This window comes from Rhinatrema bivittatum, chromosome 14 (genome assembly GCF_901001135.1).
Source record: "Rhinatrema bivittatum chromosome 14, aRhiBiv1.1, whole genome shotgun sequence".
Taxonomy (NCBI): Eukaryota; Metazoa; Chordata; class Amphibia; order Gymnophiona; family Rhinatrematidae; genus Rhinatrema; species Rhinatrema bivittatum.
Genome location: NC_042628.1, coordinates 47688816 through 47704920, shown reverse-complemented (window position 1 = coordinate 47704920; position 16105 = coordinate 47688816). Strand labels below are relative to the sequence as shown.

The 16105-nt window shown below is 48.4% G+C and overlaps 1 protein-coding gene across 1 annotated transcript in view; it reads right to left on the bottom strand.

Annotated features, from left to right (window-relative positions):
- Positions 1–15642, bottom strand: part of LOC115076044 (H(+)/Cl(-) exchange transporter 7-like) — a 30460-nt gene extending 14818 nt beyond the window's left edge. Inside the window, exons 1-4 of the mRNA XM_029577132.1 lie at positions 15448–15642; positions 13332–13383; positions 11321–11448; positions 2661–2746 (exon numbers count right to left, since the gene is read on the bottom strand). Of these exons, the coding sequence (XP_029432992.1) occupies positions 2661–2746; positions 11321–11448; positions 13332–13353 (236 nt within the window). The 5' untranslated portion in view covers positions 13354–13383; positions 15448–15642. The remainder of the gene's footprint in view (positions 1–2660; positions 2747–11320; positions 11449–13331; positions 13384–15447) is intronic.
- Between the last annotated feature and the right edge of the window lie 463 nt (positions 15643–16105).

The following is a 16105-nucleotide window of genomic DNA, read 5'->3' as shown; positions in this document are numbered from 1 at the left end:
TATACCATGTATCAATACACAGTCACAAGCTCATCACCAGATATAATGCATATCAATCCTCAATCACCATCCTCACATATACCATGTATCAATACGCAGTCACAAGCTCCATCACCAAATACACAATCCTCAATCACCATCCTCAAATATACCATGTATCAATACACAGTCATAAGCTCCATCACCAAATACACAATCCTCAATCAACATCCTCACATATACCATGTATCAATATGCAGTCACAAGCTCCATCACCAAATACACTATCCTCAATCACCATCCTCTCATATACCAAGTATCAATACGCAGTCACAAGCTCCATCATCAGATATAATGATGATAAGAAACATCATTCCCCCTACGGCTTAATTTTATTTTTGATCATGATCGGTCAATGTGTCCTTATTGTAAGGAATAGTATTTTGTTCTAAGGTTACATCGTTATAACTTTACTTTTATTTTATTCATTGTACATTGTTCTTGTTATAATGTTTCAGTGTATCACCCACTTGAGTTCTTTGTAAACCGGCATGATGTGCTGCACGAATGTCGGTAAATAAAAGTTAATAAATAAATAAATAAATAAATAAATAAATAAATAATACACATCAATCCTCATTCTCACATATACCATGTATCAATATGCAGTCACAAGCTCCATCACCAAATACCCAATCCTCAATCACCATCCTCAAATATACCATGTATCAATACACAGTCACAAGCTCCATCATTTCACAATGGTAAAACTTTTTTTTTTTTCAATTGGAGAATGTCAAGATTTGAGCCTGCAACCTTCCAGCTCCAAACTGGAAACTGTAATGCTGAGCTAAAGGAGCAGCTTACCTGGCTGAGGTACTAGGAGAAGCTTGCTCTCTTCTCCCTGCTTATCATTCTATCCTGCTCATGAAGGAAAGTTTTCCCGATAACCCACATCTGACTCTCTATCCAGCTCCCGAGTTCAGGATCCCACACCCAACATTGCACACTTGCTGTGCACTTCACAAAATTACGGTCTCTATTTCCAATTAGAGATTTCAGGATTTGAGCCTGCAACTTTCCAGCGCCAAACCAGAGAGTAACCCTGAGCTAAAGGAGCAGCTCCCCTAACTGAGCTAGTAGACAATGCCTATCTATCTAGCCTGGCTACTTATTTCCATCCCCTTAGCACCCTGTTCTGTTTCACATGGCTTTCTTTAGGGGTGCTATGAATACTTCTCACTGTGGGGCAGGGATAATGATGCTTTCTGTATCAGTGGCACTGTATATGTAGCAATAAGCAGCATTACAGAATCAAGCAATATTCTATCATTATAACAGTGAAAACCTCACAAAGCAAAAGTAGGAATACAACTCTCTGTTTGTATACATAGATGAAGAAGTGAACCTGGCAATTCTATTCTAATCAAAAAATGCCACTACAAATATAATATTTGTATCTATGAATATCTGATCAAGACATCCGAAAGATACTTGTGCCAAGCAGGGAGAGCTGGGAAATATAAATACAGAAAATATAATAATCTCAAATCAAATTCCACATGAAGAAAAAGACATATGACATCTGTCAATGCTTTGGGAGAAAAGATCTACGCAGCACTGTATGAATTAGAAGTATTGCATCCCCAAAATGCTCTCCTGAAAGGAAGTTGGAGAATCTACTAAGAAAACCCCTAAAGAGCAACACACAAAGGCGTAACACCTTGGGCACTACAGGAGTAGTTTTATTTGTGTTCATGGAATGGCTGTGACTGGTGAACAGGTGATGAAAACTGTCTCCGGTTTGTTGTGTTTTGTGAGAAAAAAAATTAAAAACCATTATAGATGTATTAAAGAAAAAAGAAAAGAAAAGCAAATGCATGGAAGTTATAGGATGAAACTTACTATATTTCAGATTTGCCCAGACAGCAGGAGATTTATAAAAGGTAACATGTACAGATAAATAATTGCTTTTTTAATATAGTTTCTTGGGCTGGAAGTGCTGCTGATTTCTATCTCTTGGAGGGGAGTGCCGATTCCTCTCTGTTGGCCACTACCTTCCTAGTGCTAGGAATGCTAGAGATTTCTGCCTCCGAGCTCCTAGGAATAGGAGTGCCGCTGGCTCCCAGCTTTGGTGGCTCCTGTTCCCGGGGCTGTGAGTGCTGACGAATCCCGATTCGGGCTCCTGCGTCTTAGACTGGCCTAGGCAGCTACCGCTCTCTATACAGAACCCCACCAGAGTAAGTGAAACTATCAAACTTTTGGGAGAAGAGGAGAAACAGAAAGCAAGCAAGGAAGTACGAGAAAAGTTTGTCCAAGACAGCATGACAAGCCCCAATTTATTTTACTCCGCCTAATTTACTGCACTGGTTAACTATCAGGGCTGGATTTAGGATCTGGGTGCCCACAGGCAGGATTAGATAGTGGGGGGCGGGAGACCCTGGAGATCAGTTAGTGGGTGAAGTCCCTCCACCGTCACAGTCGTGTCCCTTTGAAATGGCTTACTAGAGCAGGCTCCTCCTTGGCACAGTTGCACTCCTCTTTGGACTGGGTTTTTGGCATCCTATGCAATTGCCTTTGTTGCCTGTGCCTAAATCCGAGCCTGGTAACTATCACACATATGACAGCAGTGAGCCGAAATTACCAGTACTTGCCCAAGTGCAGCACATGCATTACATTACCTGGAGATGAGGGAGTGTGAGGTGACTGGGGCCTCCCAGTGAAGGAAAGGGACACTCTGAAGTTTGATGTGAATATCATACAGACCCTGAAGGAAGATAAAACCAGAAGCTGAGTGCTATACAGTCACAGACTTTTCTGCCCTGGCTCATCAGCATCAAAGGGCTCTAGGTTAACAATACAGGGTCAAGACTGGTCAAGATCTCTTGACATCCTTAAAAAAAAAAAAAAAAAAAAAGCAGACTGCAAGTCTCAACATGCAATAAACAATATAAATGATAAACATAGTAACACAGCAGATGATGACAGAAAAAGACCAATTGGCCCATCCAGTTTTCCCAACTATTCCTGTTTCTGACTATCTGGTGCATTAGGAAACCTTGGAAATGTAAATTATACTCCAAATAACCTACTCTATGCAGGGCTCTCAGCAATGCTTCTGTCCTCACCTCTATACTTCAGCCACCACCCAATACAAGAGCAAACTCGTATGTCTATTCCCCACCTGAGAGAGATTCCAGGGGGATTACGTTAGAATGGGGTAAAACACAACTGACAATATTTCCTGCCCCGTGCTCAGCACAGCTAGGTGATCTCTAACCTTGCACACCTTCTGAGCGTCTGCCTCCTCTCAGAGCTAACCCCTCTGCCATGACCCCCATGGCACCTACAAGAAGGAATGCTGTCAGTGCACTCTTTCAGCCGTGGGAACACTCTTATAGCAAAACCATCCAACAGATTCTGCAGATGCAGCTTAATTAAGAAATGAAATTACCGATGGGATGATGTTTACTTGGTAAATGCATTTGAGGAAAAAATTCCTCTCTTTTTTTAAATTTTGCCCCAACAGTTTTCTCCTGCTTCTTTGGGGCTTCCAGCTTAATCAGAACCAGAAGTTAGTTTAGTTAGTGCCTCATGAACACTTTTCTGAAAATCAGTTGAGGTTTATCCCTCACTTCCAATCTTATTTATGTTCATTCAGTGTGGTCCTGGCTCCAGGCCCTTCCACAGTGAACAGCGAACAGAAATATTTATGCAATTGTGCTTTTTCCTCATCAGCCTCTATATTTTCCTCCCCTTCACCTTTGAGCCTCACAATGCCACTTTTCCATTTCCTTCTATCACTAACATATCTAAGAAAAAACATCTCATCCCCCTTTTTACCATATTTGCTATTTTTTCTCCCATTTGAATTTTTGCGTTCCTGACTACTTTGCCAGTTTCTCTTAGCTTTCCCAGAGATTGCTGCCCTTCTTCCTCTTTATGTGATCTCATGTAGTTTATGAATGCAAACCTTTCCTCTCTTACCTTTTCAGCTACTTCTTTAGAAAATCATAATGGTCTCTCTTTTTCCTCTTTTTATTTATTTAAAATATTTCTATGCCGCACCATCCGATGTTCTGGGCGGCTTACAAAATTTCACATACATAAGAATAAAACAATTATTTAAAAACAAAATAATCAACAAATTAACCAAACAAAAACACAATGTTTATATATTTAAATGATTTACTTTCCTAACAAAACAGTCCTAACAGCCTTCTAATGTTCTTTGCTAAAGAATATTCTAAGACAGACACTGAACAAAGTGAATCAGGATGGACTGTTCTTCATAACATCCAGTCTATGACCTGTAGCAGTCATCTTATGCCATGTCTTAAGAATTTAACACAACCAGTTGATGACTCAGTTAAGATGGAACCAACCATTCTAATGCATGTGCAGAAAAAAAAAAGGTCTTGACATTTTCAGAGCACTTCCCTGCCATATCGGCCGAGTTCCAGAGCACTTCCCTGCCATATCACCCGAGATTCAGAGTACTTCCCTGCCATATCACCCGAGTTTCAGAGCACTTCCCTGCCGTATATCACCCGAGATTCAGAGTACTTCCCTGCCATATCACCCGAGTTTCAGAGCACTTCCCTACCGTATATCACCCGAGATTCAGAGTACTTCCCTGCCATATCACCCGAGTTTCAGAGCACTTCCCTACCGTATATCACCCGAGATTCAGAGTACTTCCCTGCCATATCACCCGAGTTTCAGAGTACTTCCCTGCCATATCACCTGAGATTCAGAGTACTTCCCTGCTGTATATCACCTGAGTTTGAGTACTTCCTGTCTTATCACCCAAGTTTCAGAGTACTCCCCTGCCATGTTGACATCACTATTGTAAGTCTGACAATAATTTTGAAATCTAAAGTATGTTCAGATACAGAGTTTAGAATCCTTTGGAGCTATTTCTTCATTAGTGTTCATGTCAATAACATTTTTAGTTAGTACCAACATTAATTTTAATAGCAGCATTTCATATCATATGTTGAAAGACAACCAACTGAAAGCCTCTCTCAACCATTATACAAAAAAATTCAAAAGAAACCAATTGAGGAAACCTAGTCAATATACCAATTAAAGAACATCTTTGGGAGATAAATATATTATTTAAAAGAAAATTATTCCTTACCTGCTAATTTTCGTTCCTGTAGTACCATGGATCAGTCCAGACCGTGGGTTATGTCCCCAATCCAGCAGATGGAGTCAGCACAAGCTTCGAGGGGGCGTCACCATATATAGTACTACCCCCTCTGCAGGAGTTCAGTATCGAGTATATCAAAGCCCGAGTAGAAACAGAACCCCTTTAGTGGATCAAGTTTATATGAACCGGCAACAATATGCCGTGTAACATTAATAGAAACTGTAACCGTCCTACCAACGGGTAGGAAGCTGCGTAAACAGCACGCCAACGTGTAGGGAGCTGTGAGAACAGTGAGACTGAAGAGTCGGGAAAACCCTATCACACTACAGTCCCGTAGAGAAGAGTCGAGCAGGATTGGAACCCAAGCGCGGTGGGCATCTGGACTGATCCATGGTACTACAGGAACGAAAATTAGCAGGTAAGGAATAATTTTCTTTTCCCTGTACGTACCTGGATCAGGGTGGGATGTACCCAAGCGTCCCTAAATCGGGTGGGGTCCTGCGAGGCCTGCTCGGAGAACCTTCTCGCCAAAATGTCCCGTGACTGAAGAGGCGAGGTGCAGGCGATAGTGCCTCGAGAACGTGTGTAATGATTTCCAGGTAGCTGCTCTGCAGATTTCCTGAGTAGAGACCGAGCGAGCCTCCGCCCAGGAAGCCGCCTGAGAACGTGTAGAATGAGCTACAATGCCGGGCGGGGGAGTCCGCCCCGCCCCAATGTATGAAGTAGCAATGCTCGCCTTCAGCCACCTCGCAATGGTCGCCTTCGAGGCCTGAGACCCCTTCCTGGGACCGGACCAAAGCACGAAGAGATGGTCAGAAATCCGGAACTCATTGGTAGCCTCCAGATAGAGACGCAGCGTGCGCCGGACATCCAATAGTCGGAGAGCCTTCGGCTCAGACGAAGAAAAGGACGGCAATTCCACCGTCTGGTTCACATGGAATGCAGACAGCACTTTCGGTAGGTAGGAAGGAAGGCACGGTGCGAAGCGACACTCCAGAGTCGGAGAAACGCAGATAAGGCTCTCTACACGACAGAGCCTGCAGCTCCGAAATGCGGCAAGCGGAACAGATGGCCACCAGGAATACCGCCTTGAGGGTGAGATCCTTGATCGTTGCAGTGCGCAGTGGCTCGAACGGTGGTCCCGACAGGGAGCGAAGCACCAGGTTGAGACTCCAGGAGGGACACGGGTCCCGTACTGGAGGCCGTAAATGCTTGACACCCTTGAGGAAACGAGCAATGTCCGGATGCTGTAGCAGAGAGCCGCCATCGCGCAACAGCGAACCCAGGGCGGCCACCTGCACCCGCAGGGAATTATAGGCGAGTCCTTTGTCCACCCCCGCCTGTAAAAACTGTAGGATCTGAGGTACCGAAGCCTTAGTAGGTCTCGTGGCTTGACTAGCACACCACAGCTCGAACACCTTCCAGACTCGAACATAGGCCATCGACGTCGAAGTCTTACGTGCCCGCAACAGTGTGGATACTACCGCCTCCGGATAGCCCCGGCGCCGGAGGCGACGCCTCTCAAAAGCCAGGCCGCAAGACAGAAGAGTTCTGCCTGATCGAAAAATACCGGGTCCTGACGTAAGAGACATGGGAGGTGCCCCAGCCTGACTGGCCCGTCGATCACCAGCTGTAGCAGGTCCGCGAACCAAGGCCTCCTGGGCCATTCCGGAGCGACGAAGATCACGGTCCCCTGATGGCTTTCTATTCTGCGAAGCATCCTGCCCACCAGGGGCCACGGCGGAAACGCGTAGAGTAGAAGATGTGACGGCCACGGAAGGGCCAGCGCATCCACTCCCTCCGCGCCGCGCTCTCTCCGGCGACTGAAGAAGCGAGGAGCCTTGGCGTTGAGAGCGGAAGCCATCAAATCCAAGTGGGGGGCTCCCCACCGATGGACGAGAAGTTGCATCACGTCCTCGGACAGAGACCACTCTCCGGGGTCCAGCAGCTGGCGACTGAGGAAGTCCGCCTGAACGTTGTCCACTCCGGCGATGTGCGAGGCCGCTAGTCGGACGAGATGACGCTCCGCCCATTGCATCAGCAGCGCCGCCTCTAGCGCTACCTGCGGACTGCGCGTGCCGCCTTGGCGGTTGATGTAGGCCACAGTGGTAGCATTGTCCGATAGGATTCTGACCTCCCGGTTCCGAAGGAGCGGCAGAAAGTGTCGCAGAGCTAGCCTGACCCCCCTGGTTTCCAGACGGTTGATGGACCACTTCGCCTCCACCGCGGACCACGTCCCCTGCGTGGCGCTTTGATCGCAGAGCGCACCCCAGCCCAGCAGACTGGCATCGGTGGTTACTATCACCCAATTGGGCAAGTCGAGAGACACGCAGTGGGCCAGATGCGACGGATCCAACCACCAGCCCAGACTGTCCCTGGCCTTTTGCGGAAGTGGGAGAATCATCTGGTAGTCCTGCGAAATCGGTTTCCAACGGGAGAGGAGCGCCCACTGCAAGGGTCTGAGATGCGCAAACGCCCAAGGGACCATGTCTATGGTGGAACCCATCACCCCCAGGAGCTGGAGGTAGTCCCAGGAGGTGGGATCTTGCAACGCAGAGAACCGCTGTACATGCTCCCGCAAAGATTGCGCCTTGTCCTGACGCAGGAAGACTTTGCCCAGCCGGGTGTCGAAGGTCGCTCCCAAAAAATCCAAGCGCTGCGAGGGTACGAGGGAGCTCTTGGAGAAGTTCACCACCCATCCCAGGGACTGCAGGAACTGTACCACCCTGCTCACCGCTGCTTGTCCCTGGCTGAAGGACTTCGCTCGAATGAGCCAATCGTCCAGATAAGGATGGACCAGCACGCCCTCCTTTCGAAGGGCTGCCGCCACCACTACCATGATTTTGGTAAAGGTACGCGGTGCCGTCGCCAATCCGAACGGGAGAGCTATGAACTGAAAGTGCTGGTCCAGGATCTTGAACCGGAGGAGACGGTGATGGGCCGGGTGGATGGGGATGTGCAGGTAGGCCTCCGTGAGATCCAGAGAGGCGAGGAACTCCCCCCGATGTACCGCCGCAATCACGGACCGCAGCGTTTCCATGCGAAACCGGACCACTCGGAGGGACTTGTTGACTTCCTTGAGATCCAGGATGGGCCGGAAGGACCCGTCCTTCTTTGGCACGACGAAGTAGATGGAATAGTGGCCCGAGCCCACCTCTCCGGAGGGCACGGGGGCGATAGCGCCTATTTCCCGAAGTCTGTCCAACGTCGCCTGCACCGCCCGTCTCTTGAGCGCCAACCCGCAGGGGGAGAAGATGAACCTTGCCTGTGGGGGACGGACAAATTCCAATGCGTAGCCGTGCTCTATGGTGTCCAGGACCCACTGGTCCGAGGTGATCTGCGCCCACTCCTGGTAGAAAAACGCCAGCCGGCCCCCAATTCTGGGACTGGCGGAGTGGGCGAGCCTGACATCATTGCGAAGTCTTAGGAGAGGGGTTACCTGCTCCGGGGGTGGTGCGGGCGGGCCTCCGTCCACGAAAGGAACGTGACCAGGTCTGTGACCTGGAGGCGGCGGGTCTAGAGCCCGATGGCCTGTAGCTCCTGTAGCGCCGTTGCGCCCTGGCTCTGGTCCGGGAAGAGGCATACGCTCTCGAAGGCCGATATCTGTCCTCCGGCAGACGATGAACTGCGTTTTCCCCCAGAGACTTGATGATCTGATCCAGATCCTCCCCGAAGAGGAACTTACCTCTGAATGGAAGGGAGCCCAGACTCGACTTGGAGGACGTATCCGCCGCCCATTTGCGGAGCCACAGGAGGCGCCGTGCCGCCACTACCGACACCATGGATCTTGCTAGGACCCGAAACAGGTCGTACGAGGCATCCGCCCCGTACGCCACCGCCGCTTCTAGCCTGTCCACCTGGGCGGCCTCCTCAGCGGGCAGTTCCTGCGACATGAGCAGCTGTTGTACCAAGAGAAGACTCGCCCTCTGGGCAAGGGAACTGCACATCACTGCCCGCATGCCCAGAGCGGAGACCTCGAAGACCCTCTTCAGGAAAACTTCCAATTTGCGATCTTGCGTATCCCGCAAGGCCGCTCCTCCCGTCACTGATATCGTCATCCTCTTCGTGACCGCCGACACCGCGGAGTCCACTTTTGGAGCCTTGATGAGATCCAGGAAATCCTCCGGTAGTGGGTAGAGCTTTTCCATGGCCCGGCTGCCCTTCAGAGAAGCCTCCGGGGTATCCCATTCCCCCGTGAGAAGCTGCAGGAACGATTCGTGAATGGGAAAAGCTCGAGCCCTGGGCTGCAGGGCTGCCAGGACCGGGTCCCCCTTCTTCGAAGAAGTGACGACTGCCGGCGCCACTGGAGCAGGCGGGTCCGGCGGCGGGTCCAGATCCAATTCCTGAATTATAAGTGGAATGAGGTCATCCAGCTCGTCCCTCTGGAAGAGGCACAGCGTCCGCGGGTCGTCACCCTCAGGCATGGAGTCCCCTTGTCCACAATCCGGGGGATCGGACCCCGGATCCGCTTGTCCTGACACCGCTCCCACAGCCGCGGCCGAAAGGCGGGACCGAGCTGGAGGGTGAAAATGAGGGGCCCCCGCGCCCGCCAGAGCAGGGGGGGGCCTGTGAAGGGGGGGACGTCCGTGGGATCTTGGGAGGGGGAGGCCCCGCAGGAGCCTCCAACCCCTGGAGGTATGCTGTGTGCATCAGCAGAACAAACTCCGGGGAAAACCCCGGCCTGCCCGAGGGGGCTCCGGGGGGGACCCCCATTGGACCCTGCCCCTGCGGGCCTTGCTCCGGCAATAAGAGCGGCGGCAAAATCGGCGGAGAAACCGCAACCAAATCCCCCTCCTCCAGCGCTGCCCGAGTCCCCTCAGGGCGCTGGGCATGCAAAATGGCCACCGTTCCCGCCAGGAATGGGGGAGGGGCCGGCCCGCGCCTCCCGGGTAGCAGAGAGCAACACTAAATTGGTGAGGGACTGCGAGGTGCCTTCCCCCCCGGGAAGGCACCGAGCGCAGATGCCCTCGCGGGAGATCCTGGATCCCGGTTCGCCGCAGGCCGAGCAACGCAACGGCCGCGGCATCGGGAGCACCCCGCGAGAGCAACGCCGGCTTAAAGTTACCTAAGTTGAGCCTCGGGGGGGGGGGGGGGGGGGCCGCGTGAAAAACCGCCGCTGCGGGGGGGCCCAGAAGGCCTGCACTGCCCGCCGAACGAGATCGCCGCGGGGGGGCCTTCCCGGCCTCACAACCCGTCTGAGGAAAAACTTTTCTGTGTGCCCCAGCAGCCCACGAGGGGCTGCACTAGACACAAGCGCTGAAAAACCGGCACCACCGGCAGCCGCGAGGCCCCGGGGTTGGGGAGAGCTGCAAAGAAAAAAAAATACAGAAATACAATACCACTTACCCCGTCCTAACTACTAGGTTTCAGCACCGGGAGAGGAAACAACACAGGGGTAAGCCACGCCTCCCCACAGCCTGACCTTTGAATTAGACTTTTTTTTTTTTTTTTAAAGTGAAAAACTTGATCCACAAGAAAAACTAGGCAGAGGCCCAGAAAAAGAGGAAGCAAAAAGGGAAAAGCTTAATTTACAACAGCAGGGAGAGAAACCCTGAATCCCCTACTCGCATCTGCTGGAGTCAGAAGATACTGAACTCCTGCAGAGGGGGTAGTACTATATATGGTGACGCCCCCTCGAAGCTTGTGCTGACTCCATCTGCTGGATTGGGGACATAACCCACGGTCTGGACTGATCCAGGTACGTACAGGGAATAAATGTTTTTCTGACTTTTCAGCTTTTATTTATGTTTTGGTTTATCTGCTTGTTTGTATTCAAGACTGTATGCCTTTAGTTACTGAAAATGTAATGAATAGATTGAATGCAATTAAATGAAGCAGTGGCAAAATAACATCTGCTTTCACCAGCAATAATAAACTCAGTGGGAGCGGATGGGGCCCCCATGAACAATGGCACTTCAGGGTCCAGGAATTCTCTTGAAAGACTCGGTAGACCCTTAACATGTCTGTAGTACGGGAAGATAATGCAAAGTATATGGACCCCTGGTGTGTGATGCGGTAAGGGAGGGCACTGAATGAGCAATGGGCTTTCACGTGATACTACATTAAACATTGAAGATCTGATTTGTCAGCCCCACCAGAAACCCTGTGAGAGCTGATTCAGACCAAAATGCAGTGCAACACGGTCAGGTATTTTTGCTTTCTACCATTTATGGGATGCGCTCTTACCTCAATAAAACAGTCTCCCACTATTTTCGCCGTCATAAGTACCAGCATGACTGGGAATCCATACGTGACGTTGCCAGTTGCTTCCACTATAATGACAGTCAGGCTCAATGTCATGCGGACAATCCCACCTGAGAGGGGAGCAGCAATAAACTCTGAGCATGTGAAAAGGCCGACAAGGCAAAGTAACACAAAGACTTATTCTCTCTTTGTTCCCGTGTAAGCTCTCCGGGCGAGCTCCTGCAGTGGCACGAACGCCAGCACTGGGCATCCCGACTTTGGTGGGTTGTAATGCTGAAGATGCCCACCCCAGAAATTGCTGTGGGTGCCCACCCCGAAGAGTTTATGCTTTGATTTTAATTGCAATGCCTTGCCAAAATGATACTGCATGAGAAACTAGTGCTGTGCATCCCAACTTCCGAGTACATTCTCACATCCAAGGCTATTTTGGCAAGGAACAGCAAGTAAAGCTGAAACACAAAAATCACTTGGCCACGCACCTACAGTTAGCTTAACAAGACATGAGCTCTCTGGGGCGCGACAGTACAGCAGAGTCAGAATGCATAGCACCAAAATGCACACTGTTCAGCGGACGATGCCTGCCTCAGAGCACTTACATTTTGTTCAGCTGTAGGTGGATGCCCCAGAGAGCTTATGCTGGGAATTTAATGCCTTTCTTGGTCTAAGGTGGAATAAACTCAACATTTCTGGTAGTCAATGTTATTCTATTGTTGTTTCCAGTGTGGTAGAAACAGAGGCTACCACATGGGCACAACAATGGCCATCACAAATGTGCGTAAACTTTGACTCCAACTTCCGATCCAGGAGTTAAATTTCCAGTATTGTGCCAGCCGACGCAATTTCAATTGCCCCCAGCCTTACACACATACATACACCTCCCCCCCCCAACACACACATGAGGTAGGAAGAGGGCTATAAAGTAGAGAGTGTAAGGGAGAGAGAGAGAGAGAGAGAGTGGCACACACATCCCCTTACACCTCCTTCCTGATGCACAGTCTTGCATGAAAGGCCACTGTGCCATAGTGCCTGTCCCATGGTGGCAAGGTATGACAAGAAAATCTGAAGTGTAAGCTCTCTGCGGGGGGCATCAACAGCTGAATAATATGCACTGGCACAATGGTCTTTCACGTGAGATTGCAGGATCTCACCCAGTGAAAAGGCAATTCATGCTTCAATTCTTCAAGTAATATTTTTTGAACATTTGGCATTTGCCTTTTCACCAGATGCGAAACCTCGACCCCCGAGGAAGAGTTAAACTCGAAACGTCGCAGCAATGGGTTTATGTTGGGTTCAGCATATAATTCAAGAGAGAGAGTGCTTGACAAAGTTACTGGGGTCTATCATGTTCACTCTCCTGTTGGAGCTTCAAGATAAAATGCTAAATAATAAAGCAATTTAATTGCATTAGAAAATAATTTAAAAAAAATACATTTGGGACTTAGACTCACATCAGATTTGGGCCAATGATTATAAATACAAAGTAGGCACTTATTTAATGTCAAGACACAGGACACTGTGTATATGGTGGCCTTAGTGCCTTTGATTATGAGGTCCACAACACAAAGTATGCATTTGTTTTATTTGTAAAGCATAATATACCATTTATATGGTGTCAAAGTCAGTACTTTTCTTATGAGGTCCAGTCAAATAAAGTACTTTCAGATTTTTTTGCATTGCGTTTAAGAGTGAAATTACATTTTTGGATTTGTTTCTCTTTCACTGAATATGCATGAGATAAATTTGCATGCACATGCAAATTTATCTCATGCATATTCATTGTGGATATCCTGAAAACCCAACTGGCTGGGGGCCCCCCAGGACAGGTTTGGGAACCTCTGATGCAGACATTCTGTTACCTTATATGAACTTGAGATACATGTTATCTGATTTAAGATCATCTGTGTGTCTAATTATGCCCATATTTCTTATGCCTGGGGCTTCTAAGAGAAAGCAGCACCTACTGAGCTGTGCCTTGCAATCACTGGTTACTTACCAAGCTGGGCTGCAGCTCCCATTAATGCATACTTGCCAGGGTCAGCCCAGGACTACAAATTAAAGGGGCATGAAAATACAGAAGTTTCAAGTTAGACTTGGTGTACAGTAGATTCTATAAACACTATTAAGAGCAAGACAAAAGCTATGTTGCTCAGCGTCCCTGGTTCTGTTCCAGACTGCTAATGCACCAATTGCTGACAGAAAAGATTCAAAGAATTTCATGTGGATAAGGGGCCCAGCTTACAAGAAGAGAGAGGGAAAGAACCAGATAGCCATGCTTTCCTTTGCATCATGTCCATAGTGTTTTATTTTTGGGCACTAAGGCCAATTCAGACCAGCTTGCTTTTATCCAGATCACTGATCTGAAATGGTCTCTGGAACACCGACGACTCCCTATTTGTGAAGACTTGGTCCATATTTGGTAGGCCAGGGAGCAGCAAAGTTACTCTGATAACTTCAGCTGAATATTCAAGCAGGACAAATTGCCCTCTGAATATAGCTGGTTAAGAATTAAAAAAACAAAACAAACCCTCTTGGGCAAGCAGATTCGATCTCCAAAAGCCTGAAAATATCAGGGTGTAGGCACCAGATCCCCCTCACAACCCCCCCAATAAATAAAATAAATAAATAAAAGTCAGGGGCCACAGCAGCCCGAGGCTCCACCCCAGATATTTAAATAAAAGGACTGGTTTGGACCCCCTCCAGCCCTCTTCTCTACCCTCCCAACCCACCTGCAACTCCTCCTCCCCTGACCCCTCAAGGCCAAGCTGGGAGGTGCTAGAGACTTACCATGCTTTTGGTGTCAGAGCAAGGCTGGATGCTGCTGTCGAGTCTCGCTGAGCTTCCAGCAGTAAGAGCACAGTAAGACTCTACAGCAGCATCCAGTGTTGTTCTGACAGCAATGCTGGTAGCTGTTAAGAGCAAATATCTTTTTTTTATTTTCTTTACAGTGAGCGTGGATGTGTGGAACAACCTCCCAGTATAGGACAGTATTTGAATTAAAAAAATCATGGGATAAATACAGGGGATCTCTAAGGAGGTGATGAGAATTATAACGCTAAATTAACTGGACGGATGGGCAGGCTGGCTGGGCCATACAGTCTTTTTCTGCTGTCATGTTTCTGTGTGGGACTCCAGTAGCACTGTAAGACTCTACCGCATCTCAGCAAAGAGGATTTGAGGGTGGGGGTGTGGGGAGGGGCCCGAAGCCAGTTTTTATTTAAAGGTCTGGGGTGGGTGGAGTCTCAGGTCACAACGGCCTGCAACTTTTATTTATTTATTTATTTATTTTGGAGGATTGTGTGTGGGGAAGGGGGTTAAAAATCGGGTGCTACGCCCCAACAATTTCAAAATTATCTTGGGGGTAGGGGACCGGCCCTGCCTGCTTGACAGAATTTTTTTTAAAATTTAACCAGCTATATCCAGAAAATAGCTGGGTAGGTTTAAAGGTTATCCTCGTAAATGTAACCAGATAACTTTAAGCCTACTCTCCACCGCGGCCGGACTTATTCTGAGAAACTTATCAGGGTAGCACTGAATGCCTTACGTGGCTACAAAAGTACTCATTTGGCAGGGCAGGAAAGTTCAGACTTAGCCAGCCACACCCCTTTGAATATTTAAAAATTCATTGTTTTAAAATTTATATCTTAGATATCTTATCTGTCCTATTGAGAATGTCCAGCACGAGTTACATGCCATTCGCAGTAAAACAGTACACAAACTCGGCCCCCAACACAACAGTTGACCCTCTCTTTCATAAAAAAAACAACCCCCAAAAAAACCCAACTCATACTGCCTAGTCTATTGTAGGAAATCGATAGGTTTATAATTTCTGCCTGAACTAAATCCCATTCCTGGCATAAATCATCGGGCAGTTTGCTCCAAACTTGTAGGGAAAAACACAAAAGCAGGAGCCTTAACATGGCTCACCAACTGCAAAGAGGAAACCTCTAAGCAACCTGCTACGTGGGACTGAAGTGACTGTCTAGGTTGGTATCTTGGTAACTTATGCATTAAATACACTGGAGCCAATGAATTCTGCACTTTGACCGCCTCTCGTTGTTTAATGCCCTTAACTATCCAAGCATTCAAGAAATAATGGAAGGGGAACTCACTGCTCCACCAGACCACAGTGCCAAGAGAATGCCAAAGAGTCTCCCCCAGGCAGCACCAATGAGCAGGGACGGGATGAAGACCCCTGCAGACACAGCCAGCCCATAGGTCCAGCAGGCCAGAATGAAATAAATCAGTGTGAAGAGACCCAGAGTCAGTGGATTAAAGGAACCTGTGGGGGAGAAATAACTTGTTACTAAATACACATTGGTTTTGCTTCTTTCATAATTACTTTTAATTAAGCACAGCTAATTACATTCCAGACCCAAGTGAAGGAGTAGCCTAGTGGTCAGAGCAGCAGGCTGAGAACTGGAGAAGCCAGGGTGCAAACTCCCCTTCTCTCAGCGATGCACCTTGTGACCTTCAACCTCCTCTGCCTCATGCACCAATTTAGATTTAAAGCCTTCTGGGGCAGGGAAACATCTACAATACCTGAATGTAACACATCGAGCTGCCAATGAAAAAGGCATGAACTAAATCCAAATAAATTAACATTTCAGCGCTTCAATTGTCCAAGGTATTTCTGTTGTAAGTTTGTGGATGAGAACATTGAACCTCCAGTGCTAATAACAGAACTACCACTTGTTTCTGATGTCAACATGACAAAGCAGGGCCACCACCCCCCCCCAAACTTGACACGGTGCCTTTGAATGCCTACAT